Source organism: Lynx rufus, unplaced genomic scaffold (assembly GCF_022079265.1).
Source record: "Lynx rufus isolate CCGP_SWC_20201006 ecotype Redwood Valley unplaced genomic scaffold, mLynRuf1.p SCAF_17, whole genome shotgun sequence".
NCBI classification, from domain to species: Eukaryota; Metazoa; Chordata; class Mammalia; order Carnivora; family Felidae; genus Lynx; species Lynx rufus.
Window position 1 is genome coordinate 11,016,228 of NW_025814831.1, and position 26,911 is coordinate 11,043,138.

The 26,911-nt window shown below is 54.0% G+C and overlaps 2 protein-coding genes across 2 annotated transcripts; both read right to left on the reverse strand.

Annotated features, from left to right (window-relative positions):
* Positions 1-442: 442 nt before the first annotated feature.
* SERPINA5 (serpin family A member 5) lies at positions 443-9,784 on the reverse strand. Its single transcript, XM_047079656.1, is given in 6 exon segments — positions 443-631; positions 1,197-1,344; positions 1,704-1,974; positions 3,308-3,940; positions 5,333-5,431; positions 9,775-9,784. Coding segments are annotated over 6 exon segments (1,350 nt in total).
* A 6,694-nt stretch (positions 9,785-16,478) lies between these two features.
* SERPINA4 (serpin family A member 4) lies at positions 16,479-25,793 on the reverse strand. Its single transcript, XM_047079724.1, has 5 exons — positions 25,733-25,793; positions 23,031-23,696; positions 18,450-18,723; positions 17,447-17,606; positions 16,479-16,679 (listed from the first exon to the last, which is right to left on the reverse strand). The coding sequence occupies exons 1-5, from the start codon at positions 25,791-25,793 to the stop codon at positions 16,479-16,481; spliced, it is 1,362 nt and encodes a 453-aa protein (XP_046935680.1).
* Between the last annotated feature and the right edge of the window lie 1,118 nt (positions 25,794-26,911).

Here is a 26,911-nt window from a genome sequence, read left to right on the forward strand (position 1 = left end):
CACGCACGGGAAGCATGATGGATTTTAAACCGTGATGAGTTGATAGCCCGTATTACTAGCAGGTGGAGGACTGGGCTTGGAAATACGTTTCTTGGTAGAGACGTGAACCGCAGCAATCCCACAGAGCTTTGTGGCACCGGGCTGGGCGTCAGGTGCCTGGGCTCTGGGCGCCTCTCTATCGCTAACATGCTGTGTGACCTTGGGCAAGTCAACCAAGCTCTCTGGGCCTCAGTGCTAGACTCCGCTGATGAAGGGCGAGGGCAAGACCGAACGTTCTTCTTCAAGGCACCCCCACGCCTTGCGGTTGTGTGAGAAGAAGCAAATCATCAGCATATCCGTGCTATTATCGTTATTACTTGTAAAAACTTCAGTAGTCAAGGAAACGAAACCTGTGTGGATCAGCCACTACGGAGGCCTGTGGCCTTTCGGGGAAACGCCCACCTCAGGGGTGGGCCACTTTGCCAAGGAAGAGAATGTTCGTGAAGTTCTCTACAATAAGCATGATAAAGGGCCTGTTGAGGATGACCTTGGGAGAGCTAACTGGGGCCGACCTGAACATGAACACCGTCTCTGTGGCTGCAGCCGCTTTGGTCCCCGACTCGTCCACCTCCACCACGGCCTTGTGCACCATCTGCGGAGGAGACATCGGGTGTCACCGAGCCACCGGGGCTGGAGGATACCATCACGGGAGCCCGCAGAGCTTCTGCCTGTGGCGTCACCGTCAAAGTCTCCGTGTGGCTGCGCCCCAAAGCAGGCAGCACACGGGACGATTGTGTGGCTAGGATCTGTGCCTGGAGGTGACTGCACATGGGCCTCCCATTGAATGCTCACGGCACCTCCCGGCAGGGATGTGATTGGGCCTCCAATTTTATGTAGAGAAAAGAGGCTCAGAGAGGTCACGCAATTGTTGGAGGTCACACAGCTAGTGAGTGAAGGAGGTAGCACCTAATTCTTAGTTTTGATGGCTTCATTGGGGGGCTCCTTCCCCTAAGACACATTGCAAACAGGATAAGACACAAAGGGTACCTTTGCTTCTTGAAGGAAGAGAGGAGAGTGAAAGAGAGAGGGAAAATATGGAATGGAATGGAATGGGAGGGGTGGAGTGGAGTAGAAAGGAATAGAATAGAATAGAATAGAATAGAATAGAACAGAACAGAAATCTCTGAAAACAGGGGCTCAGGAGCTTCTGAGCTCACCTCAGACACCTGGATGTTGGAGTGGTTGGTGATGCCAGTCAGGTCAGCATGGGAGGTGAAGATGTCATTGATGCCCAGCTTGGGGAGGACTTTCTCCAGCTGGTAGGAGCCCTCAATGGAGAGCTTGGGAAGGTAGAGCTCAAGCTGCCTGGAAAGAGGAGAGGAACTTTCCTAGACTCTTCCAGAGCATCAGCTCACTGAGCTCATATCCCTGCTATCTCCCCTCGGCTTCATAATGACCCTTCAGCCCCCCATCTAGAGCCCCCCCCACTCTGCACTGGGACCTGGGCTGCCCCCAGAGTTCCCCGCCCACTCCGATGGCACCCTGGGACACTGGGCTTCCGGCCCTGCTCCCTCCAGCTGGGCCAGGGCCCCGGAGGCTAAGACTTCACGTGGTTTCCCTGGGCTTGGAGGCAGCCCCTGGGCTGGGAGGAGTCCTTCCCACTCCCCCCGTGTCTCTGTGGCCATGTGCAGGGTCAGGCTGGCCCCACGTCATCTGAGGAATACCTCTTTGTGGACATCTTGAGCCACGTCCTCAATGTCTTCTCATTCAGTCCATTCTCCAGCCGCCCCATCCTGCCCTGGCTGGGGAGAACGAACAGGGCGGTGGCGTCCCCTTGGTAGGGAACCCCCACCACCCGGCAGGAGAGGCTCCGGTCCAGGAAGTAGTAATACAGGTCTTTGTGCTTCATCATGGGCACCTGCACCACCGTCTCCGAAGTCACGTGGAAGTCCTGCTTATGAGTGTTTTTGTGGTCGAAGCTCGTCTCCCACTTAGCTAAATATTAACATGGAAAAAAGGGAGCAATTCTCAGCCACAGATGAAAAGCACAGAGACAGCAAACGCCTCCCTCAAACAGACCTCACCCTCCTCGGCGAAGTCTCCTCGGTGGCGGTGACCGCCGAACCCTGGGGAAAGAAAGGCTCGCCTTTCTAGAACTTTGGAGACACGCCTGAACTTTCTGTGGGGCTTTTCCTTCTGCGTGTGCAGAGCCAGGAGGCTGGTTTCCATGTCTTCGGAGGCCCTTAACCGCTAAGGTTGTTTGTTTGATTCTCTGATGTTACTCGAGGTCAAACATCCAAGGGAAGAGGGTAAAAAATATGGACGTCTGACAAAGCGACACTCTATCTGGCTGAGTTATTCTGTTCTCCGCGCTTTTCCCATTTGTGGATTTTGATCTAAGTGTGGGAGGGAGGTTTGTAAGGTTCCTGGAAATACATGATTGTTCCTACTGAGAAGCCTTCAGGCATAGTTACTGCTCTGTCTGATTCCTGCACTCTTGCACCAACGGGATACAAGTAGTTGTTTCCATCTTCTTCATAGTCATCAAATACGGAACCCACCCCGGTGCCCCACTCGGCTTCTGTCACACCTGTCCCCTGCAGCCTGGTGTCATAGAGAGAGCCCTGCACTAGGGGACAAGAAATCTTGGAATCCCAGCTGGGTCTTCGCCATCCGTGCTCATCGGAAGAGGGGAGGTGTTTAACAGGTTAACTAGTTTCCTCTTTCCTCTCTCCCTCCCCTCCCCTCCTCTACCCACTCCTGCCTTCCCACCCTCAGCCAGGCCCCATACAGGCACCGAGGGGCTCAGCGTGTAGAAGGAGAAGCAGACGTGAGCACCGAGTGGGGGAGGGGTGTCCCCGAGAAATGTCAGGGAGGGACCAGCTGTTATGGAAGCGGGGAGAAGACTCTCCAAAGGGACAGGTGCTTGTGGAGAGATTTCTCCGGCCGAGGGAATGGCCCCGAGGAAGACGCTCCCCAAGGGAAGGTATTCCAAGCCCCCCCAAGACCCACGGTCCTGCCCTCAATAGCAGTACGGTGGCCATGGCGATCTCATGCTTTAGAACCAGTGTGAATGCTATGGACCCGGGGCCCATGGACAGGACCCAGCACTTCCTCAGCGGAGGAAACAGCGGCCTGGTGTAGCTGCCGTCACCTTACACCATAAAAAGATGCTTGGCTTCCCCTCTCCTGCTTGTTGGCCTCACTCTGTCAACAGGCGCCAGAAGGGACTAAATCTACGCCCACTCCTGTATGCGTGGGAACGGGGTGCTCTCTTGGCCAAAGCAGCAGAAAGGAGAGAGTTCAGGCTCGAGTGCAGGAGTCTTACCTTTAAAGAAAATGTAATTCACCATAACCATGACCTCAGTGCTATCCAGGTCCTTAACTAAGTCCACAATCTTGCCTTCAGTTTGTTTTGCCACGTAGTCGTTGATCTGCTTCTGGGCCCCTGCGGGGTCCCCAAAGTGGGCGGGGAAAGTGTCTGCCAGGTACAGAGTCCTCACGGCACTCAGGAAGGCGTCCTGGACGGGCACCGTGGGGCTGATGAACAGAGCGTTGCCAAGGTTCAGCCGGAGGCCCTTTCTGGGCCGGGCGAGCTCCCCCAGCAGCTGGCGGAAGGAGTTGTGGAGCCCCTGCTCGGAGCCCGCCTGGGGACCGAGGCCCAGGCCTTCTAGAATCTGTGCCTTCGTGTCGGACCGGGCCCCCAGGGACAGCACGGCCAGGGACGCGGAGATGCTTAGAGGGGAGAAGAAGATGTTCTGGTCGGGGGCAGCTGTAGCCAAGGCCCTGTAGAGGTCGAAGGCAAAGTCCCCGCTCATGGGGGCCACCGTGCTGACCACGGGTGCCTCCTTGACCCTCTTCTTTGTCTCCCGGGAGCCGTGGCGGTGCAGGGTGGCCCCGGGCGGGCTGAGAAACATCAGGCAGAAGAGGAGGCAGAGCGGCACTGTGGCTGAGCCCCGTCCTGAAAGGGAAAGTGGGAAGGTGTCCTCAGAGAGGAGACCGGGGGGGAGCGGGTGAGGCCGGTACCCCAGAGATGTCACCACCCAGCGCACAGCATCCACGGAGACGACGAGCCCGTGAGGTTGGGAGCGAGGGTTTAAGAAGAGCCACAGGGGCTCGAGGACAGAGACCGGGGGATGTGGGGGCCTCATGGCGGGAGACGAAGGGGAAGGCGGAGGGTGCAGCCCCGAGGTGGGGCTCGAGGTGGGGCTCTCATGCGCACCAGGGTGCGCGCTACGGGGAGGGGGGGACGCGGGGCTGGACGGCGCTCCTTGTTCTGCCTGATCAGCATCTCTGAGATGGCCACGGCAAGAGACGCCTGCTTCCAAAGTGGCCTGTGACTGTCACTCCAGTCCCCTGGGGGTAGCATTTGCAAGGCCTCATGGTCCTTCCGTGAACGCAGACCAACTACGCCCCACGGACCCCTCAGAACTGCTGGATTTATCCCTGTCCGCTCAGCAAATGGACATCGAACATCATGGCGGGCAGGGGCCAGGCTCCAGAGGCTCATTCGTGACCACTTGGATGCCAATCGGCCCCTTTTCTCCTTCCCCCCGGGGCTGCTCTAGGACCCTGCGGCCAACCTTGCTCCTCATCAGAGCCCCTCCCCCGCTCCCTCCACCCCACCCCCCTGTGAGGAAATCCTGCCCTCTTAATGTGAGCACCCAGACTCCCCCCCTATTCTGTGATGGCCGAATTGTGTCCCCCACACTCCTGGGTTGAGGTCTTAACCCCCAGCATCTCAGGACGTGACTGTATTTGGGGAAAGTGCCTTTAAACAGGTAATTAAGTCAAAATGATGTCTGTGGACGGGCCTTGATCCCATCTGACTGGGGTCCGATGAGAAGAAGAGATGGGAACACAGCTTCACACGCACACGCACGGAGGGAAGGCCGCGGGAGGACACAGGGAGGACACCGCCGTCTGCAAGTCGAGGAGACGGGCCTCAGAAGGAACCGGCCTCTCCGGCACCTTGACCTCAGACTTCGGGCCTCCAGGCAGCGAGACAGGAACCTTCTGTTCTGTGGTGCTTTGCTGTGGCGGCCCAGCCGACACCTATCTCCTTCCTTCCGTCCCCCAGACGAGGACGCCCTCGTTTCTTGTGTCTCCTCCGCCCCCTACGTGGGCCCTGGAGGGTCTTCAGTCCCTCCTCCCCCTTTCCTCCCTCCGGTCCATCTACCTAGACCCCTCCTCTCCAACCAGGAGCGCTTCCTGTGCCCCAGAGGCCTCCCGAAGCCCCCTGTGTTCACAGTCCCCTGCAGCCCAGCCTCCTGGGCTCAAGTCTCAGCCCGGCTGCTTCTTGTGAGTGTGGTTTGGAGCAAGTCACCTACGGCCCCGTGCCACTGTCCCTCACCTGTACAACGGAGGTGATGATGTTAACCCGTGTCGGCCGTGGCTGGGGGCTTTAAGGACTCGACGTGCCTGAAGTGTCGCAGCAGGGCCCCGCGCGGACCTGGTGCAGTAGAGTGCGAGCTGTGGCTGTGGCAGCTTCCAGCCAACCCCCCACCAGAGGTCCCCATTTCCTCTGCTGTGCGCGTGGGGTACGCGCTCCCAACGCTCTCGCGCCGGCCTGCCTGACCGCTGACGACAGCCTTCCTCCGGGGTGAGAACTCCCTCCAGCTGGGTCTTCTCCCCCCTCGGACACCATGTCATCAGGTCCCCAGCCTCAGGGCCCTGCCGGAGTCCCGTGACCCACGCAAACCCACCCCCCAAAGGGCCCCAAACATCTGCACTGGACATCGCGTGCAAAGTGGCCCGCTGAGGTGGCGGCCGGGGCGCCAGTGAGCTTGGGCCAGGCGGACCTGGGCGGCCGTTGTCTTTGAGCGAAGCCCAGCGACTCGAGCAGGCCGCGCTCACCAACCCTGGCCTCCAAATTGCCCCTGAGCTCATAAAGGAAGCCCATTTAGAATGTTCCGTCTGCGGAAGCTGCGGCCACCCAGGACCAAAGAGAACAGCCTTTGGTTCCTCGACCGGCGCCATTCTGCAGATGGGTAATCTGAAGCCCAGAGAGCTTGAGTCACTGGCTGATAGTGGCAAAGCGTGGGCCCAGACCCGGCGCTGATGCTCAAGGCCGATGCTCTAAACCGCCACACCATTTGGTTTCCCCACATCCCTGGCCCCCCCCTTCTGTGTCACAGCCTCTCTGTGTCACAGTCCTTGTCTTCCCGGCCTCAGCAGCCACCACTATAGCTGCTAATCTGCAGATAATTAAGAAACAGGGTCCGGGCTTCCCAGGCTGACACTCCCTTATTGTTTACACGCTGAGAATGCCAGTCTTTCAAGGACACGGGTGGTTTAATCCCGGGGCCCTTTAAAACAGTCTGTTCTGCAGCACAATATGATCCCTCCTGCAAAGTGTTAGAACCATCACCGTAGCGAGATCCTGGTGGACAAGATACGCAGCTCTCCTCCCCCTTATTATCAAAGATTAACCCCGAGCTCATGATCAGCCTAAAAGAAAGGCCTTCAAAGGATAGTTGCAGGCACAGAGGGAGTTTCCTGCTTGGATGGGGCCTAGAGGCAGTTGACTCCCGCAGGAGAGTTCTGGCCTCCTGTCCCTCAGCCTGCCTGGTGGCCTTGGGCCAGTCGCATCCCCTCTCTGGGCCTCAGTTTCTTCACAAACAACTCAAGGTCTGTCAGTTGCTGTGGCCGGTAACCCTTCTTCCCTCCACTGCCCCCCACAAACACCAGAGGTCTAGGCCTGATGGGCCAGAGCCCACAGAGTCTCCCTGGGGAGTGGGGTCTCTCGACCCCAGCCTCACTCACTCTCCTCCAGGCTGCAGGTGGGGACCTAGAAACCTCTCTCCATTTGGGCCCTGTCTTATCTTTTGTTAAAGCCAGTATTTAGAAAGGCCACTCTACAAATATCACTACATTCAACCGTCAACAAAAGTGAACATTATGGACACCATTTTACAGATGACTAAACTGAGGCTTAGCAAAATGGAATAGCTCGGGCCAGCCGGTGAGTGATGATGGAACCAGGATTCGAATCCAGATTCCTGTGTCTGGTGGATCCACTGCCTCTTGCCTTCCTTTCGTGGCTCTAAGAAGTAACAGCTCTCGTTCCTCTTCTCCTGTAGCTCCTGGTGAGTTTCCCGGGGTCTCTCGCAAGCCGTTCACCTGTATTAGCTCATTTCTACGCCTCCACAGCAACACGGAGTCGGTATCATTCTCATCATTGGTACAGAAGAGGAAACAGAGGGTCAGAGAGATCGCTTCCGAGAAAGTGGAGGCCTCGGGGTGCTCATTTCATGTTTCTTACGTTTAAGCCCAGGCTGTGCCATCCCACTACTGGGCCTCTGGTGGAAATGACAGAGTTGACAGTTTCATGCCAACTTGGACCCGGGGGTAAGTCTGCTTCGGGTCCTGGGAGCCTGGCTCTTGGGAGACCAGCTCTCAGCCAGGAGACCGGAGCCGGGCCTGGCCGACCCCCTCCTGATGCCAGTGTTTCTGCAGAAATGCCCCACGGGTCCGAGGGAGGGGGGCAGATCAGTCAAGTCCATCTGGCATCCCAGGCCAAAGTGACTTGAGCCGGCTGGGGAGGGCAGGGGGTGGGCGGGTGCTGAGGAAGTCCTCCCATGGAGCCCACCGTCCAGGGATTCGAAATCTGTTGCATTTACTCCAAAGGTTAGGCAACAAAGTCCCACCGGGTCAACTTTGGACCCTGCGGTGGGAGGTGTGGCTGAGGAGGTCTGTCCGCTGAAAAGGGAGATGTACGACTGAGAGCCCAGGCAGGGAGGGACAGACAAAACCCCAGGCTACCCTGGATGCTTAAGGACAGGACGCCGGAGAGCTTCCTGGGAGCAGTGACCTAGGGAACTTTCTTCACCTCCCTCCCCGTCCCCAGACCACCTGCAAGGCTTGTCGGTTTCTAGCTCCAGAACGGGTCTTCCGCCTGCCTGCCTCTCCCAGTTTTCCCTGCCACGTCCTTATAGAAAACCTGCCGCCTTTGGCCCCGACCACCCCACACCTCCTCCTGCCCCCAGACCCATCCTACACACGGCATCTGAAGGATTCTCCCTCAGTCCCCGACTGGGTCTCAGCGCCCTGCCGCCTAGGAGTGCCATCGCCAGCCTCCGTGTGTGGGGGGCAGGACCTAGCCGATCCGTGCGATCACCACCGGGCCCCGTGTGGCCTGGCTCCACCCGGCTCTCCCCAGCCTCAGCCTGATCTGCTCTGTCCTTGCTCACGTGTGTCCTCCGGGTACAGTTCTCAGCTCAGCAGACAAGCCCCGTCACAGTCCTGAGCCTTTGCACGCCGTGCTGTCCCCTGGAACCCTCTGTCAGCCTCCCTGACCACGGCCAGCTTCTCCCTGGGCCTCAGGCCCCTGCTTGAAGGCCACTTCTGGGTGATGCCGTGGCCCTGCCTGGCCCTCCCTCTGCAGTAGCATTCTCTTATCACGGCCCCTCCGTTTCGCTCACTGCTCCATCAGCGATGGAAATGCAACCCCACATCGTGCCTTCTTGTGTCCCGGGCTCTCTCCCCGACTCCAACATGTGCTCCTAACAGACAGGACCCGCATCGACACCTGCTCCTACTGTGAGATTTGCAGTCAAGCGATGGTGCTCAGAGACCTTTGTGGAATGAATGAATGAATGAGTGAAGTCCTTCTCTGTGGCTCAGAGGTTTTAGAGCACACGCTGGACGCGGAGCTGGGCTGGGCACCCAGGGCTGAGCCCTCCTGGCCCCAGGGCTAACTCTGCCAGGTGACCTTGAACACCTTCCACCCTGCTGTTCACCTTCTGTTTCCTTTTTCTTTTTTTAAGACCATTTTCCTGAGGCGCGACTGCCGTACGAGAAGCCACTCCTATTTACCCTGCACACCTGCGAAACCACCTTCGCCACAAACACCCACCACGTCCTGACCCCCCCTCCCGCCCCGCCCACCACCTTATTCTTCACGCTGCGGCTTCTTGATCAGTGAACGGGGACGTTGGTCAGGGGTGCGTCGTCCCCTTTTATGGTTACATTTCTTGCCAAGGGCCCCGTCCTTAGAAACACTGAAAATCACACTCCTTTTGTGTCTACGTGTTGCCTATTTCACCAACAGCCAAACGGCGTCTGGCCCTCGAGGAGCCACTGTGGTCATTCTGGGAGGCAGCCCTCCGGGCAGGGTGGCCCCAACTCGGGGAAACAGGTAAACGGGTACGTGATCGCTTCTCGCGATTGCTAAAGGTCCGAGATTGCAGGCACAGAAAACAAGAGAGAAAAGCGACGGCCTCCGGGGAACCCGCCTGTGTGCCACATACTCTGTCCCCACTACGTCATTTCTGAGTTTGTCTGCCTCGGCGCTGTTGGCATTAGAGGCCGGGGTATTCTTTGTCGTGGGGGCTGTCCCGTGCCCTGTAAGGGGTTTAGCAGCGCCCCCGGCCTCTACTCTACTCGCTAGGTGCCAACACAACCCTCTATCCAGTTGTGCCAACTACACATGTGTCCAGATGTTGCCAGACGTGCCCTGGGGATAAAGGCACTCCCGGGTGAGAGCTACCGTATCACTGGACCCTCACGGTCGCCACGCAGAAGATGTGATCATTTGCATCTCACCTACAAGGAAACTGAGGTGCAGCCAGATTTAGAGTCCTGCCCGAGTTCACACAGCTGGGAGAGGGGCACACAGGCCCTGGCTCCTCCCCCCCCCCCCCCCCCACTGCGGGGAATTTTCCTGTTCACTCTGGGACAGCACCAGAGCTTTGAAGCCCTCCAAATCCCACAACCCCAGCCTCCTGTCCTCGCCGTTCCACGCACACCCTCACGCCCCCGGGCCCTCCGTCTGCCCACGGCATCTGTACTCACCCTGTCCCATGGCTGAGCGTGCACACGGCGCAGGTGACAGTCCCTCACGCTCAGTGTAAAGCAGAGAGCCGATGGGGCAGGAACCAGCATTTGTCGCTGACCACAGTCGGGCTCTGACTCCGCCCCCCTTTGGCCCAGCCCTGCCCTGTCCCGTGGGTATTCTAGCCAATAGGCAGGCCTCAGGGACAGCCACCTGAGCTCTGACCCGGGCTCGCTTCCCCACCGGCCCCACACAGACCCCCGTTTGTCTGCAATGGCACAGGGTCCCCAGGGGAGCGACCCGCTGCTGGCATTCCAGACACAGGGAAAGGGACACCCTCTGGCAAACATCCCTTTCTCCGGGCTGATTCCTCTGTCTCCTGCAGCCGCTTAGCTCTACATCGGGGGGAGTGTGGTGTGAGCCTAAGGTCCCCACAGCCCCCCATGTGCTTGCCGGATTCCTGGGCAGTGCTTACCAGATCCGTCCAACGGTGAGAGTCTGGTGGGACCCAGAGGGGCTGACCGTGTCACAACGGTCCCCTCTCTGCACTAACAACCACATCGAGGCTCGAAAAGATGAGTGGACTTTTCAGAATCAAGCATCAAATTAGGGACAAAGTGGGACCGAGGGCCCAGGTCGCCAACTTCAAAGTCAGGGCTCTTACAAAAGGGCCATATCTAGGATTTCCGTGGGCTCATCTGGACTGCCCTTTTCGACCTTGAAACTGGGGCTCTGAAGCACAGCCCCACCCTTTCAAGAGCATTTCCAAGATGCTGGGGCAGGTGCTGGCTCAACCCTTATTTCATTCCCAAGGTCCCCACGGCTGCGGCTTCCTAATACCGAGGAGTCCCGGGTATGGCCACGACCCAGAGGTTTTGTGGGTGAGCTGGGGTGTGGAGCTGGCAGAGGAGACGGGGTGGCGGGGGTGGGAGGGGGCAGGTATCGCCTAGGGACGCCATCTTGGTGTTCCGCAAGCAAGGGTCCCTCTACAACCTCTGTGACCAGGAGGGGACTGAGCTCGGCCTCAATCTGGAGATAAACACAGTCACTACCAGACGTTAAGCACTTGCTTTAGGCTCAGCGCCTTCCCCAAGTGCAGGAAGGTGGGTACCAGCACCCCCATCAAATCACTGAGGAGACAGAAGCAGAGAGAGGTTAGGCAATCAGCCCACAGGCACACAGCTAAGGAGAAGCGTTAGCAAGGGGGAAGCTTGGTGTCGTCTGTCCCCAGGCCATGTGACCGAGCGAAAGTCTTTCCTTTCATAACCTAGAGATTCCTAAACTATGTTCTGCAGAGTGGGAATCATGTGAACACCCGTGCCAGGATGGATACCGTGTCCCGCAAAGACATCCCCGTCCTGATACCCAGGACCTGTGAATGTCGCCTCTTGTGACTAAAGGGACTTTGCGAGTGTCCCTAAAGGGACTTTGAAATGGGGTGGGGTGGGGAGGAGACTGTCACAGATTACCCAGGTGGGCCCTAACTGTAATCACAGGGGTCCTTACAAGGGAAGGCAGTGGGAAACCAGAATCAGAAGAAGGCGACGTGATCCCGGAAACAGGAGAGAAGGCTGCGACGTGGGGCCATGGGCCAGGGACCCTCAGAAGAAAGCCCCGCTGACTTCTCGACGTTGACCCATTTTGGACTTTGGACCTCCAGAACTGTCAGCGAATAAATGCTTGTCATTTTAAGCCACTAAATTTGTAATAATTGGTTACAGCAGCGACAGGATCCTGGTACAACCAATACCCCCAAATGGGCTCCAGATGGAAGCATTGGGGAAAGATGGGGGTAACCAAGACAGGAAGGACTTCTCCAGCTGTTCATAGACACGTCCCATGTATCGCTTTCTAAGCCTATATTGTAAGGAATCTCTTGAGAATCTGGGGAAAGTCTGTGGCAGCCCCTGACTCTCCTTGCCACTCGGGAAGGGGGCAGAGGCCGGGTACGTTCCGAAGAGAAAGGTTTAGGGGGGACGCTGGTCTCAGGGCACGATGCCCCGTGCATTAACCTGCTAATTAGGCTGCCATAACGAAATACCATAGACTGGGAGCTTCAACGGCGGACATTTATTTTCTCCCTTTTCTGGAGGCTCAAAGTCCAAGATCAAGGTGACATCCCATGTGGTTGCTGGCGAGATCTCCCTTCCTGGCTTGCAAATGGCACCTTCTCACCTTGTGCTCACATGGGCTCTTTGTGCATAAGAGGGAGACAGGCGGTTCTGGTGTCTCTGCCTCTTCTTGTAAGGACATCATTCCTGTGAGATTAAGACCCAACCTGTATGACCTCATGGAACTTTAATTAACTTCCCTAAAGGCCCCATAGTCACATTGGGGGTTAGGGCTTCAACATGTGAATTTGTTGGGGGCACACTTAAGTTCATAACAGCCACAGTGAGAGGGTAGGAGGGGCCAGTGGCCAGAATATGGGAATTTAAAGACCCGTGGTGTTTGTGATACATTTATTTTTTGATTAACACCAAAAGCGACAGAGAACGCCATCCCCAACAGGTGAGTTTCACGCGGGGCAGAGGTGGGTTCTGCTCGGCCCAGCCCGCTGAGTGTAACAACGTTGAGGAGAAATGTCTTTCAATAAACAGGGGCCTTGGGGCGCCTGGGTGGCTCAGTCAGTTAAGCAGCCGACTTTGGCTCAGGTCACGATCTCACGGCCCGTGGGTTCGGGCCCCGCGTCGGGCTCTGTGCTGACGGCTCAGAGCCTGGAGCCTGTTTCAGATTCTGTGACTCCCTCTCTCTCTTCCCCTCCCTTGCTCATGTTCTGTCTCTCTCTCTCTGTCTCTCAAAAAATAATAAATAAACATTAAAAAAATAAGAAAAAATAAATAAACGTGGGTCTTTACTGACCTACCCTCCTGGACCCCAACACTGTCAGCCCACTTTACCAGTTCAGGTGACCCACCAGCTCTGGCTGTGACTGTTCTAGAGGATAGGGGAGGACAGGGTTGTGACAAAAGATGAAATGCGATAATAGTTAACAGTCGTGGAGTGCCAGAGGTGTGTGCTTTACGTGTAGTAACTCATCCAGTGCTCAAGATGGGCTTCTGCGTTAGGTAATGTCTCCATTATACAGGTAGGGGAACTGAGGCTCAGAATAGCCCATGTCGGGGACGTCTGGCTGGCTCAGTGGGTTAAGTGTCTGACTCTTGATTTTGGCTCAGGTGATGATCTCATGGTTTGTGGGTTCGAGCCCCACATCGGGCTCTGTGCTGACGGCTCAGAGCCTGGAGCCTGCTTCGGATTCTGTGTCTCCCTCTCTCTCTGCCCCTCCCTCGCTCTCTCTGTCTCTCTCAAAAATAAATAAACATTTTTTGAAAAATAAAATAAAATAAAATAAAATAAAAATGGGAAATGTGGACACAGACACGGCCACAGAGAGAATGCCACAGTTTGCCAGCAAACCACCAGAAGCTAGGAGGGAGGCCGGGAACATTCTCCCGCACGGCCCTCAGAAAAGACAACCCTCCCAACACCTTCATCTCAGACTTTCAGCCTCCGGACTGTGGGATGATACATTTCTGTTGGTTAAACCGCTCAGTGGGCGGTGCTTTGTTATTCCGGCCCCAACAAACTAACACACTCAGTCACGGGTGGCGGTCAGGTTCGAACCCAGGCACTCCGGCTCCAAAGTCTAGGTTTTGTACGTGCGTGTTCTGTGGCCTCTTGATAAGTCCTGGAAACACGTGTCCCCGTGCCCTGCTCACTGCAGGTGCTCAGAGCATGGGAGCTATTGGCCTTAAATCGCCGCTTCTCAGAAAAGGACTCCCCCGCCTTCCCAGGCAGCCAGGGATGGGGCTGGCGCCTTCCTGCCCCAGCGGGTCAGAGCCGGGGGTCCCAGGTCTGCATCTTCAGGGGATCACGTGTCCGTTCTCCGCTCTCCGCTGCTACAGCGGCTGTGGGGTCTGTGCCCATTTCCGGGTGGGGTGTGGAATCTGAGAGCCAGAGAGGTGACGCGCCCACAAGGCTGGGACCACAGCACAGGGCTGGTGGGAAAGCTGGGACCGCACCCCTCCAAGCTCCAGTCCAGATCTCACGCGCCTCCTCTGCCCCTGGGGAGATGCCCCAGTTCCCGGGCCAGTGGCCAATCCCCGCTTCGTGACTATTTGTTGAATGACAGAGCGAATAACCAAAAGAACCCATGTTGCATCTCCCAAGGGGTGTCACGAGGGCCACACAAATCAGGGACCCCATAGGAGAGCAGCAAAGGAGACGAGAAGGAGGCCCAGGCACCGCTCTGGGGGCGGAGGGGGGATTAGGTGTCCTGCATGGAGTCTTTTTATGTATCGGTTTAAGGTTCCAAAAGGGCATTTCGAAATCTGAGGAGTTGGAATAATAAATATTTACCCAATCAATTCCAGGGATGTGTCAGGGGGTGGTGATGCAGAGCAAACAGCTCGGGGACCTTGCTCAGGGCACAGCCTTTTTCTTTCTTTCATTCATTCATTCCCCAAATATCATTTGAGCCTCAGCCACATGCCAGACCGTACGATCAGCTCTGGGGCCAGGCTCTGGGGTAAGTGCAGGAAATTCAGGATGAACAGGGCCCTGCCTCCAAGATGTTCTGTCTAATCGGGGCCAGGGGAGCAGAGATGAGTCAGCCAACCACATTTGATGGGAGAATGGCCATCTGCCTTGCGGAGGGCGTGAGGCGTTTGTAGGAGGTTCCGGAAGATTCTCAGAGATGAGGGAGGGGGAGCTCTGGGCCATGGGGTGCAAAGGCCCAGGAGCAAAGGCCCAGGGTGCAAGCTATGGACAACCTGGGGAAACAGCAACTTTCCTTGGCTCAAGTCACTAGGCACATGAGTGCAGGAGGAGGGACCGAGGCAGGAAAGGCAGAGGGGGGAAGAAGAGCGGGTAGGAGACTTTGAGCCTTAGTTTGCAGGCAATAGGGAGCCACTGAGTGCTCCTGAGTCGGGGAGGGGAGGGCTTCATCAGAATATGGCGGCGTCCCTCTCAAGGCTGATCTGAGGGTGACCGCTCCCCTTCCCTCCCCTTCATCCCACTGAGCCTCCCCCTTCGCACACCACCCAGGGAGCACCGGCCACAGTAACCCCAGGCCTCGGGCTTCCCTCATCTGAGGGGCTTCAATCCGCCCACCCACCTGCTTCTATAGGGGCAGAGTTGGGAGTGTCAGGCTGGGCCGGGCTTCATTTCTTGCCTGATTATTAAAAAACTGAATTCAACTTCCCGACAGGTGCAGGGGGACATGAGCCAATATCTTCAGTAACATGCGTGCCTTTCAGCCAATCAACCCAAGGGATGGATAGGAGGGTCTACATTCCTCCCGGCAGTGGGGGGCCTGGGGTCCTGCAGAATTTCCTGGTCCCTGTCCACTTAGCTCGGGGCTGGTGTGACAGGCACCTCATTTGGGATCTTTCTTTTATCAGGGTTGTCCTGGGGCTGTCCTGTCCAGCCCAGGGCTGTATTTGAGAGGTGAGGGGGAGAGAACCCCGAAGTCTTCCCTTCCCACCCTCTCTCGCTTCCTTTTGCAACGGCTTCCTCTACCATAAAGAAGTGGTCTGTCTCTTGCTCTGAATATTGGTTTCCTGGTTTCCCACAACGAGCCTATTCTGTCCTTGTAGCATTATTTGGGCCAGGGACCACTTCATACAAACCCTGCAATGTTGCGGCCCTTGATCAATCATCAATGCTGGAGGTGGCCTTCAGCCTGTCTCTTCAGTCACCAGTGGCACCCTCCTGCCTCCGACGCACTGGGCGACAAGAATATCCACAGGGCCCTGCCTAGGGAAGTGCATCTGCCCCAAATCACTGAGGTTTGGGACCAACACAGCCAGGTTCTGTCGGCCCCCCTCCTCCTGGGGGAGGGAGAGAGGTTGATTCTCTAAGGCTCTGGATGGACCCTGCTCAGAGAATTCAGCCCACACACCACGGATGTCTGAGCTGGACCACCTGGGTCAGCCCGTATTACCCAGCTGGGGAAACTGAGACCCAAGAAGGGAAGGCATTTGGCGGAAGCCCTGGAGCACATCAGTAGAAGATGGAGATATCAACACAGGCGCCCGGGCTCCAATCGCACACTCTGTCTTCTTTTTCAGTGCATCCGTGACCATGGCCATTGATCCTGGGGGACTGGCCACATCTCCACAGACAAAGGAGGGGGCAGTGCCTTTTGCCCCCGGGTGGCTACCCGCCTTGCTGGGCTTTCCTCATTAGGTCCCTGTGGCAGCCGCCTCGACTGGTGCTCTCCCAGCCGAGGCCCTCCCGAGCCCCCGCTCTCTGAAACCAGGCATCCACCCTGCCCAGGACGGCTGGCTGCCCACATTGCTTCTCCCTTGCATACACTGGAACTTGGAACATCTCACTCCCATGTCTGGGACCAGATATGCCAGGGCCATGCAGGGCAAACCCTGAAGGGATGGAAAACGAGGATGCGTTTATTGAGTATCTACTACGTGCAAGGCACCAAACCAGGTTCCTCATAGCCATCGTTTTGTTTAATCCCTTCAACCACCTGGCGGGGTGTCTCCCACTCTCCCGGGTGGTGCTTGAAGCAGTCAGGCGACCTGCCTGAGGTCACACCGTCCCGAGGAGCTAGGTGTCCAGTCCACATGTCGCTCTCCTTCGCCAACAGCTTCTGCCCCGGACTCTTAGGATCTTCTGAATCCCTTGCTCCAACGCGGAGCTGCTCACACCAAGCCCCCCAGGCCACATCCTCCGGCTTGTAACCGAAGAGCCGGCCCTGGGAAGGCTATGGTTTCGTGGGGTTGACAACCTTGCCCAGAAAGAGGATGCTCTGGGTATCGGTGGAAAAGATCACCACAAGGAAGGGCCGGTTGAACCAGAGGACTCCGCGACTGCGACGGGCAGACAGAAAGGTAGCGAAGCTGCCAGTGGCCGCTGCAGCCTGGGTGCCAGCCTCGTCCGCCTCCAGAATGGCTTTGTGGAAACTCTGGGAAGGAAATCACAAGTGTTTACCTCCAAGAGAACATGAGCCAGGACTCAGGGAAGCCCGGAAGAACCAGAGATCGCTGAAGATCAGCACCGCAGTTCACTGCTAGCCAAGCCACTTGTTGGGGCCATCACAGCAAGAATGTCTACACTGGGTGGGTTGTTGAGTTGGATGCCCTCTTATTTATGGAAATAATTATTTCTGTCAGCAACTGAACACTTACTACGTGCCCTGGGGCACTTTTTAAATCTTCATAACCACCCTAAAAGGTTGATGCATTATGGCTGGTTGACAGATGAGGAACATAAATCCAGACACTAGATAGCCCTTGATTGCTGTAAGGGAAGGAACTGGAATTCAACTCTGCAACTCAAGGCTCTACCTTATAATGCACTTTTGTCTTCCTCACCGAAGTCCTAGGTCTCTTTCTCTCGTCAAAGGAATCTCTGATACACACACCCAGCCCAGCCTGGTCTGTTATCCTTTCTCTGTTTCTTTCACTTTGTCACTCTCCATTGTCGTGATCTATGGAGCCCACTTGGCCGCGAGAGCTCCCTGAGGACAAGGATTGGGTGGACACCGTATCCCCAGAGCCAAGCACCGTGCCAGCACGTGGTGGGTTGGTTCCTGGAAACCCGTGCCTGTGGATGGTTGAATGACTCTCAGCCTCTGGTGGCAGAGGGAACACCCATCACCTAGAAGCTTCCAAGGGGCAGACGTTCCCCACTGTGTCTCCAGGCATCAGTGACCACCGATGACTTACTTACCTTGGACACCTGCAGCTTTCGCTCTTCAGTGATGCCGGACAAGTCAGCCTGCTGTGAGAACACGTCCACAAAGCCCAACATGGGCAAAATCTGATCTAAATTATAGGAGCCAGAAATGGAGAACTTGGGGAAATGCAACTCGAGCTTCCTGTAATAGTACCTGGAGGAGATACGGGGTTAAAACTCTGGACTCAGAAACAAGTGAGGGACCCCAGTGCACTGTACTCGCCTTGCCTGCACCCTCTAGCTGGCCCCACTCCATCTGACTTCTGCTGCCACAAACACCATTTGCTCAGTGCTCCCAGGGGCTTGCAGCCAGGCTCCTTCACTTCCAGGGCCTGCTGTCTGCAGGACCTCCTCCCTTGGGAGCTCGTCTTCAGCAGAGATTGTTTTCCACGGGCATGCCAGGTGCCCAGGGAGATGCAAGTCTCCCTGTGTGGCATTTTTGCCTTTGCCTGTGTTGGGGTCCTGTGGTTTTCACTTATTTGGGACCAGATGATTTCTTTGGCTAGAATTCCTCTATCCCATGAGCTGTGCGAATTTTCCGTCCACATGTGGCCTTGGGTTGAGGCCTTTTTCTTATACGTGGATGGAAACCTTTCCCACTCGTAGCCCCAGAGTGATATAAAGCTTCCTGGCTACTTCCTTAGATGGGCAGATGGAGTTTTCTTAAGTCCCTCTGTCCCAGTCATCTTGACCAGAGGTCTACGCATTCACTGCACAGGGGCAGACCCTCAGAGAGCCAAGGTCACATCACCCAGATCTTGTGCTGTATGAGGGTTGCATCTAGAACCAGGACTCTTAACTCCTAGTCTGGTTCTCTTTTCACTGATAGGGGCAAAATCTTATCTCAGATGTAAGAGGAGAGTTCATTATTTGAGGAAACCCATGGAAAGTCTTAAAGCAAATAAGAATTCCTTTGTAATTTGGCAATCACCCCCCCTTTTGGGCATTGGCTTCCTTCAGAAGGGTCCCTTGGAAAGGCAGTGCTGCAGAAGATTACCTCTTCTGAAGCAAGCTCATCCACCTTTTTAGTATCTCTGGAGTCAAGACTTCCTCCACCTGCTTCATTTTCCCTCGGTTAGGAAGGATGAAAAGGGCCATCGCGTTTCCTTTGTAATCCATCCGCAGGACTGAGCAGGGCAAGTATTTGTCATGAAGGTACCAGTGGTCCTCTGTGTCCTGCAGCATCATAGGCACCTTGACTACTGTATTCTCATCAACGTAGAAGTCTTGGGGAGTGGTCAACGAGAGAACGAATGGTTTCTCCCACAGAGCTGAAGGGAAGAAGGGAAGAAGGTACAAAGCACCTGTGGACCAACAAGCCAACCGTCCAGCCAGGAAATGCCTCTCCAACAGTCGCGGAGACCCCACCTTACTGTTTCATCACGGTGTATCATTTAGACCATTCAAAGCCTGACCTGCCTGAGACACGGATCTCTCAGGGCTCATTTAGACTCTAAAATATGAGATACAAAGGGTATCAGCTAGGTTGTTTCCTGTCTTCGCCATTGAATTTACATGGCGGCGCTTAAATTTTTTTGCCAACCTGATGTTTATGTAATGGTAGCTCATTACTGCTTTGTAGTGCACTTTCTTGGTTAAAAATGAAGTTGAACAACCTTTTGCATGTTTACTGACCTGTTGACCATTTGTATGTTTACTGACCTGTTGACATAAAAAAAGTCCTTTTTTTTTTTTTTTTTTTTGGCATCAGTGCCAGATCATGTTTTTTTTTCCCTGTATTTGTGGAGGACTGTTTCTTAGTGATTTGTAGGAGTTCTTTCTGAACATTAGTTGTGTATCAATTGTGTGAGTTGCAAATACTTTCTGTCCCTCTCTGCCTTGTCTTTTCACTCTCATGATGGTGGGTTTTGATGATTGAAAATTTTTTTTAAGTTTATTTATTGGTTTTTGAGAGAAAGACAGAGAGGGAGGGAGAGAGAGAGAGAGCCTGGGGCAGAGAGACAGAGGAAAACAGAGAATCCCAAGCAGGCTCTGCACTGTCAGTGCAGTGCCCAGCATGGGGATAGAACTCAAGAACCGTGAGATCATGACCTGAACCAAAACCAAAAGTCAGATACTTGACTGAGCCATCCAGGTGCTTTGGTATTGAAATTCTTTAATGAGGTGAACATATGAGTCTTTTCCTTTGTGATTAGGTCTTCTGTTGTTTAGGACAACTTTCCCTCCATATGTATTATATACATATAACCTCCATATATATTATAGAGAGAGAATAGGTCTTATATTCTAGAAGCTTTAGTCTTTCCTTTTACAAAAAGCACTCTACTCCACTTGGAAGGAATACTTATGATTGATAGAAGGGAGGGGCCTAAACCCATCTGTTTCCCCCTGTGGGGACCTAGTTGTCACAGTGCCATTTTTTTGTAACCCACTTTCCCCAGTGCTCTATCACAGTGGTGAGGGGGGGAAGCCAACATTGACAAATATCAAATGCCCAGGTATCTATCCGCGGGGCCATTTCTGGGCTCTATTCTGGCCTCACCCTTCTGTGGAATTGGTCTATTTGTACCACCAAGTCTAAATTAATACAGATTTATGATGAGTTGAGCTCTCTGGCAGCCAAGTTTTCCCATCGTAGCTATTCATGGCCTTTTGCTTTTCTCATATACATTTTAGACTCGGCTTGTTAACTGCCACCAAAAAAAACACAAAAAACAAAAAAACAAAAAAACCAAGAAAACCTGTCAGGATTTTGATTGGGATTACATTGAATATTTAGATTTATTCATGGGAGAATCCACATCTTTACCATATTGTCTTCCTTTCCATGACTATGATATATTGGTGTTTTTTATTTATTTTATTTTTTTAATGTTTACTTATTTTTGAGAGAGAGGGAGCAAGTAGGGGAGGGGCAGAGAGAGAGAGAGAGAGAGAGAGAAAGAGACACAGAATCCAAAGCAAGTTCCAGGCTCTGAGCTGTCAGCCCAGAGCCTGACGTGGGGCTTGAATTCACAGACTGCGAGATCATGACCTGAGCCGAAGTTGGACATTTAACGGACTGAACCACCCAGGCAGCCCAATGTATCAGTGTTTTTTAAAGTTGAAGTCTGCCTTAACATCTCTCAAGAGAATCTTAGCTACAGAGTACTTGTGCATCTTTTGTTTTCTTCTAGGTGCTTTTCGCTTTTGAAGATAAGCCACCATTTTTCCATTCTCTTACCATGTGACCTACAGCGAGGCCCGGGCTACATTCGTGTCCCCAAAGTGTAGGGCAGATGTGTCAGTGGGCAGGATGTCTCTATCTCCCTTCTGTTTCTGGAGAACCTCTCTTTCTCATGCCAACCAGCCTGAGCTAGGTTTCTTTCAGATGAGAGCACCCAAACCTTTCATTATCTGTGATCAGAGCTTTGGGTGGGTCGATGGTGTGTATTATACATTTAAATTATATTTCAAAGGGAATGGCATCAGTAGACTATTGTGCAGGCATTAGGTTAGATCTAAATAAAGTCTTCAATAGCATAAAACTACACACACACACACACACACACACACACACGAACGCATGCAAAACCTGGTGAAATCTGAGTTAGTTCTATAGATTGCACCAATGTCAATTTCCTGGTTTTGTTACCGTACTACAAGTTATATAACATGTGATGTAGGATAACCTGCGTGGAGGGTGCGTGAGATCTCTCTGTACTACTTTTGCACCGTCCTGTAAGTTTGTGGTTATTGCAGAATTAAAAGGGTTTTTAAAAACGTTTTCGATGGTAGGTGACACATTCCCTGTGTAAAATGCAAGTGATAACAAATCTGGCTGGATCGTTAGTCTGGCTGGGGCTATTTCCCAGAATTTGCTCTCTGTAGAGTCTGGGTTCAAGGTGGTCACAAGCGTGAGATGGGGAGGTAGACGTGAGGCAGGTACCACACTCTGAAGATCTTCGCAGGAAGATGGAATGATGGGCAGACCTAGCGGAGCCCTGTGTGCCCCGGCTCGTCCGTGCCGTCCTCCAGGTTCATCGTCCAACAGTAGCCCTCCTGACCACCGGTGTCCCCAAGCCACCACCAGGTGCCCAGCGTGGGCCTTCCACAAGTTCCCCTTACACAGACCCACTGGGGTGGCCGAAAGCACCTGGAGTATAGTATAGATCCCCGATAAGCCCCAAAATTGCACCTGCCCCCAGGACTTCACTCTGCCCCTCCCACCCTTGCTTCCTCCAAACCTTCATGTCCCCACAGTTATGCAAGGTCCAACTCCTATAGCAACCTCCTTTTCCTTACCACTTATGATGGCTTTGCTTCCCTGATGGAACACTGATGGTACACACAGCATGAAGCTGTCCTCATGCTGTGATTTCAACGGTTAACATATGTGTGTGAGTGGACGACTGGAATGAATTCAGTGAAAACGTTAACATTTTGGGTTGTCTCAGTGTGGTAGGATTAGGGGAAATTTCTTTTTTCTTTTTAAGTTTATTTATTTTGAGAGAGAGGGCAGGGGGGAATGAGCAGGGAGAGGGCAGAGACAGAAGGGGAGAGAGAGGATCCCAAGCAGGCTCCACACTGTCAGCGCAGAGCCCCACACGGGGCTCGAGCTCACGAACCCTGAGATCATGACCTGAGTGGAAACCAAGAGTCAGATGCTTAAACGACTGAGCCACCCAGGTGCCCCTGGGCAATTTCTATTTCCTTTTATACCCTTATGTGTTTTTAAGGATCTTCAAAATGAGTATAATCATTAGATTAATTACAATTACTCTAATTATTTATTGACTATATATAATGGTCAGGGGTCGCCAAACTTTTTTTTGCAAAGGGCCAGAAAGAAAGCAAATATTTTAGGCTCTGTAGCAACTGCTTATCTCTGTGGCTGTGTGAAAACAGCCCAGGGACAATGCACAAATGAGTGGGCATGGCTGTGTGCCAATAAAACTTTATTAACAAACACAGGAAGCCCATCAGATGTGGCTGGGGACTGTAATTTGCCTATCTCTTTAGGCCGTCTTCTAAGGAGGACACAAATATGTGCCATGATTTGATCCTCAAAACAGAACTTCGGGGGTGCCTGGGTGGCTCAGTCGGTTAACTGACTTCGGCTCAGGTCACGATCTCATGGTTTCATGAGTTTGAGCCCTGCCAACGGGCTCTGTGCTGACATCTCGGAGCCTGGAGCCTGCTTCGGATTCTGTGTCTCCCTCTCTCTCTGCCTCTGCCCCACTCCTTCTCTGTCTCTGTCTCTCAAAATTAAATAAACATTAAAAAAATAAAACCAGAACTTGAAGGAGGTATTCTTCAGCAACCACCTCCCTGTTTACACTGTTGATAAGTGGCAGTCCTTCATCGTGAATCCAGAAGTTCAACTTGTACGTTTCATACGTTACCATTACTAAAAAAAAAAATAAATAAGAAAACGTATCTAAAGATAGGAGGGTACGGAAACCTCTAAACTACACGATCTTAAATATCTGATGCTCTCACATGAATCTTCTAAGGGTTGCTTGGCCCTATCTGGCCCCATCCATCCACTTTCTCTTTTTTTTTTTTAAACATTTAATCCATCCGTAAATCAGGGGGAGAGGGGAGATACAGGACCCACCGATGAACTGACTCTTACCTTTGAAGTAAATGTAATTCACCAGCACCATCGCGATGTCTGTGCTCAGGTCGCTGACCAAATCCACAATCTTCCCTTGAGTTTCCTCCTTGACATGGTCATTGATCAGCCGGGTGGTACCCACAGAGTCGTGGAAGTTGGTGAGGAATAATTTGGAGTCATAGAAGGCCACACTGTCATTTAGAAATCCCGGAAGGATGGGCAGCTCCTGGCTCAGGAACAGGGCGCTGCCCGTGTGCATCTCCAGCCTGTCTCCCGGGAGGTGGAGGGTGTGCAGGAGGTGCCGGAAGCCCTGGTGGATGTCCGACTCAGACACCTCCGTGAGGTTGAAGCCCAGACCCTCGAGGATCTGGGTCTGGCTGTGTGAGCGGGCGCCCAGGGACAGCATGGCGTAGGAGGTAGAGATGCTCAGCGGGGAAAAGAAGATGTTGCTCCCAGGGCTCTGGGAAGCCATCAGGTGGTAGAAGCGGAGAGCAAAGACTGTATTTCCCGGGGCAATCTTGAGGCTGGGGGAGCCCTCACCTGGGCTTGGAGCTTCCGGATGGGGGCTGCCCGTGTGACCCTGGCCGTTGTGTTCAGGGAGGAGCTGGCCGTGAGATGCGACCAGCAGTCCAGCCAGAACGAGGAGCAGGTGGATGGCAAGATGCATCTTCTGCGCTGTCAGGGCTCTAGGAGGAAAGAGAGTGCCCAGGCAATGCCCCAGCAGAAGCCCCAGCCCTACTGAGAAGTCGGGGAAGGGCAGGGCCCCCGGGTGACAAGTGACAGGGTCAAGTCCGGCAGATGGGCCTATGGCAGCCTAGCAAACACCCAGCCCCTTCCCAGTATGTGGTGAAGATGATATTCTGTGGGTTAACCGAGCACGTTCCTTGTGCCCACCGCCCCCTGGCACTTCCTGTCCCGGTGAGCTCTGCGAAGCCCTGGCCTCCGTTCTTATCGCCGGGACTCGCCAAATGACTGAATGAGGTCACTTATCTAACTGGTAAATATCTGAGCTAGAGCATGAGGCTCCAGACCCAGCCTGGGGCTCCTTTTGCCATTTGAGCTAATTTCCTCAGCCCAGTGACCCACTGCACCGAGGATGCGAATCGCCAAAGCGTTAGCCTCAACTCCACAAACATCCATGGTGTGCTTTACGGTTTGCAAGATCACTTTAATGCCATTTTGTCTGACCCTCTTACCCAGGTAGAGGTCAGTAGAACTGGCATTCTTATCTTCCCTCCAGACAGATAAGATCACTGATGTTCAAAAAACTGATTCGCCTGGGGTGCCTGGATGGCTCAGTCGGTTATGCGTCCGACTGTTGATATGGGCTCAGGTCATGATCTCATGGGTGTGAGATCGAGTCTCGAGTCGGCTCTGCACTGAGCGTGGAGCCTGTTTAAAATTATGTCTCCCTCCCCAGCTCTCTCTCTCTCTCTCTCTCTGTCCCTCAAAAAACAAAACAAAACAAAAAACCACAAAACAAAAACAAACAAAAAACACACAAAAACAAAACAAAACAAACAAAAAAATGCAAAAAAAACCAAACAAAAATAAACAAACAAAAACCAAAAAACAAACCAAAACAAAACAAAAAAACCTGAATTGCCCGAAGTTCTGGGGAAAGGATTGGTCTCTTCTCCTAATCAACTTAACCTACCCAAACAAGGGTGCTCGATTTTCTCCACTAAATCTGCTGGGCCACGTCGGATAGCCTCACCGTTATTACCTGGTTCTCAGCCCCAAATCCAGTTGCCAGCCCTAACCTGGGTCTGGCCTTCCAAGACTGCACCCCCCAACCATTCAATCTTTCCGCATACCCGGCAGCCTCTTCCCTCAACCTCCTAGTCTCCCCACTGCTACGATCCTCACTCAGACCTCCAGCATCGCTCACTCAGACCAGGGGCCAGACTGCAGGCCATGTTGCAGCTCCCCAACTTGGCTGTGCCGGCTGGAAAGCAGCCACCCGCACACCCACAAGGCAGCCTAGTGTGGGGCTGGGTTCCGGTGGAGCTTTATTCATGGACGGTGAAATGTGAATTTCATATATTTTACATGTGTCATAAAATATCGTCCTCCTTTTGATTTTTTTTCAACCATCGACAGATTTTATATTTATATTTATATTGTATCTTGATATTATACCTTGCATTCCTAGCTCAGGGGCAATGCAAAAACAGGCAGGGGGCCAGACTTGACCCCCAGGGCCTCATTCGCGGAGCCCTGACCTAGACCGTTGTGGCTTTCCAACTGGTCTTTCTACCCTGATTTCCACCCAGAAGTTGCGGTGGTCACTTAAAACATACAGTGGGTCGCTTCACTCATCTACCTAACACCCATCCCCATAGCATGGCCTCCTACCAAGCTCTAACACCTTCTCCTATCCTAACCTTCAGACGCTTCTCCGGCTTTGCAGTGAGTTACCCAGAATTTCCCTCTGGCAGGAACGCTCCAAAAGCACCTGCGTCGGGAGCCAGGAGACCCGTGCGGCCTCGCGGGAGGCTGTTTCTGGCCCTCAGCCCCAGTTTCCCCACCGGTATAATGAGGAGGGTCGTGTAGTGAGGTGTGGGGGTCGTTCCAGCCCTAGGGTGTGTCACTTCTAGATTTCTCCGTGTCTCAGCACCGGAAGCCTTATGTCCCAGAGCCCCCAGTCCTGGGCAGACTAGAATGGTTGGTCACCCTCCCTTCTGAGTCTCAGATGCAGCCCTCAGCGAGTTACTCACGGTCGGTCCTGGTGTGGCCCCCCGGGCGGCTGTCTGAGAGCCAGAGGAAGCCCAGGAACATAGCCTGGGTCTATCAAGCCCAGGAACATTGGCAAAATCCTTCGGCACCCCCGGCACCACCTACCACCTTCCCGATTAGGTAATTATTAATGAACAGGTCCGTGGGTGCAGTGTGGAGTCTCAACACAGGGAATCTTCACTGAAAGTTGGCCCATCCCCTCCCAAGAGAACCCCCTTCCCTCCGGGCGGGGGGCGGGGGGTAGCTCCAACAGAATTTAGCCCTTGCTGTTTGCATCATGCACCAAGGTTTGCTTGGCACATGCTAAGGCCCCGGGGTCCCCTTAGTGGATGTGGTCTTCACAGGGCCCCTCACTGGCCATGTGAACTTAAGCACATCTATTCCCTTCTCTGGGTTTGTCATGCCCCCCCATTCTCCCCCCCCCCACCTCCTGCAAAATGAAGAAGTCGGCCAGACCAGGGGCGGCAGACCCCAGTGCCTTCGCGAACTTGATAAGGCCGCTTTCAGGGTGATGTGATGTGAGACTGGAGAGAGTTAGATCTCTGCAGCCATGAAAATCAATCCGGGGACCTGGGTCCTGCCCCGGCCCCCCAGTATACAATCCTAGACTATGCGATTGCTGAGGAACCTCCCAGCTTTAAAGCTACAGGGTTCTGTGATGGAACCCTCCGAGATGCCACATGTTGACCTTTAAGGAGAGTGCGGCCAGGGGCAAGGGTGGCATGGGGTGGGAGCAAACCCCTCCTTGGGCCAGGACTCCAATTGCACATTTTTCTTTTTCATTATGGATCTCAAAGCTGCTTTATTTCCAGCAAGCAGTGAGCCTCAACACCCTTGGACCATTGAATGTGTAAAGGACATGTGGCTGTTTCTTAAGCCCACTGGGGAAGGAAGCAATAGGGCCACTGATATTCTGAATGGGGTGCCCTTGACATTCAGGCTTCCTCCAAGAAGCTTTTCTGAATGTGTTGGGAGTCCTGATCTGGGCAGACCACACGGGTAGAGTGGGTTCACGCACAAGCTTGGACCCAGCCGCCCTGAGGTTCAGGGGCATGTCCAAGTTCACACGACAGAAGTGCGTCAACACCAGGGCAACAGAGGAACTTGCCGTGCCGATAAAGTTCACTTGCTTCCTCCTCTCTCACCACACACGTGCACGC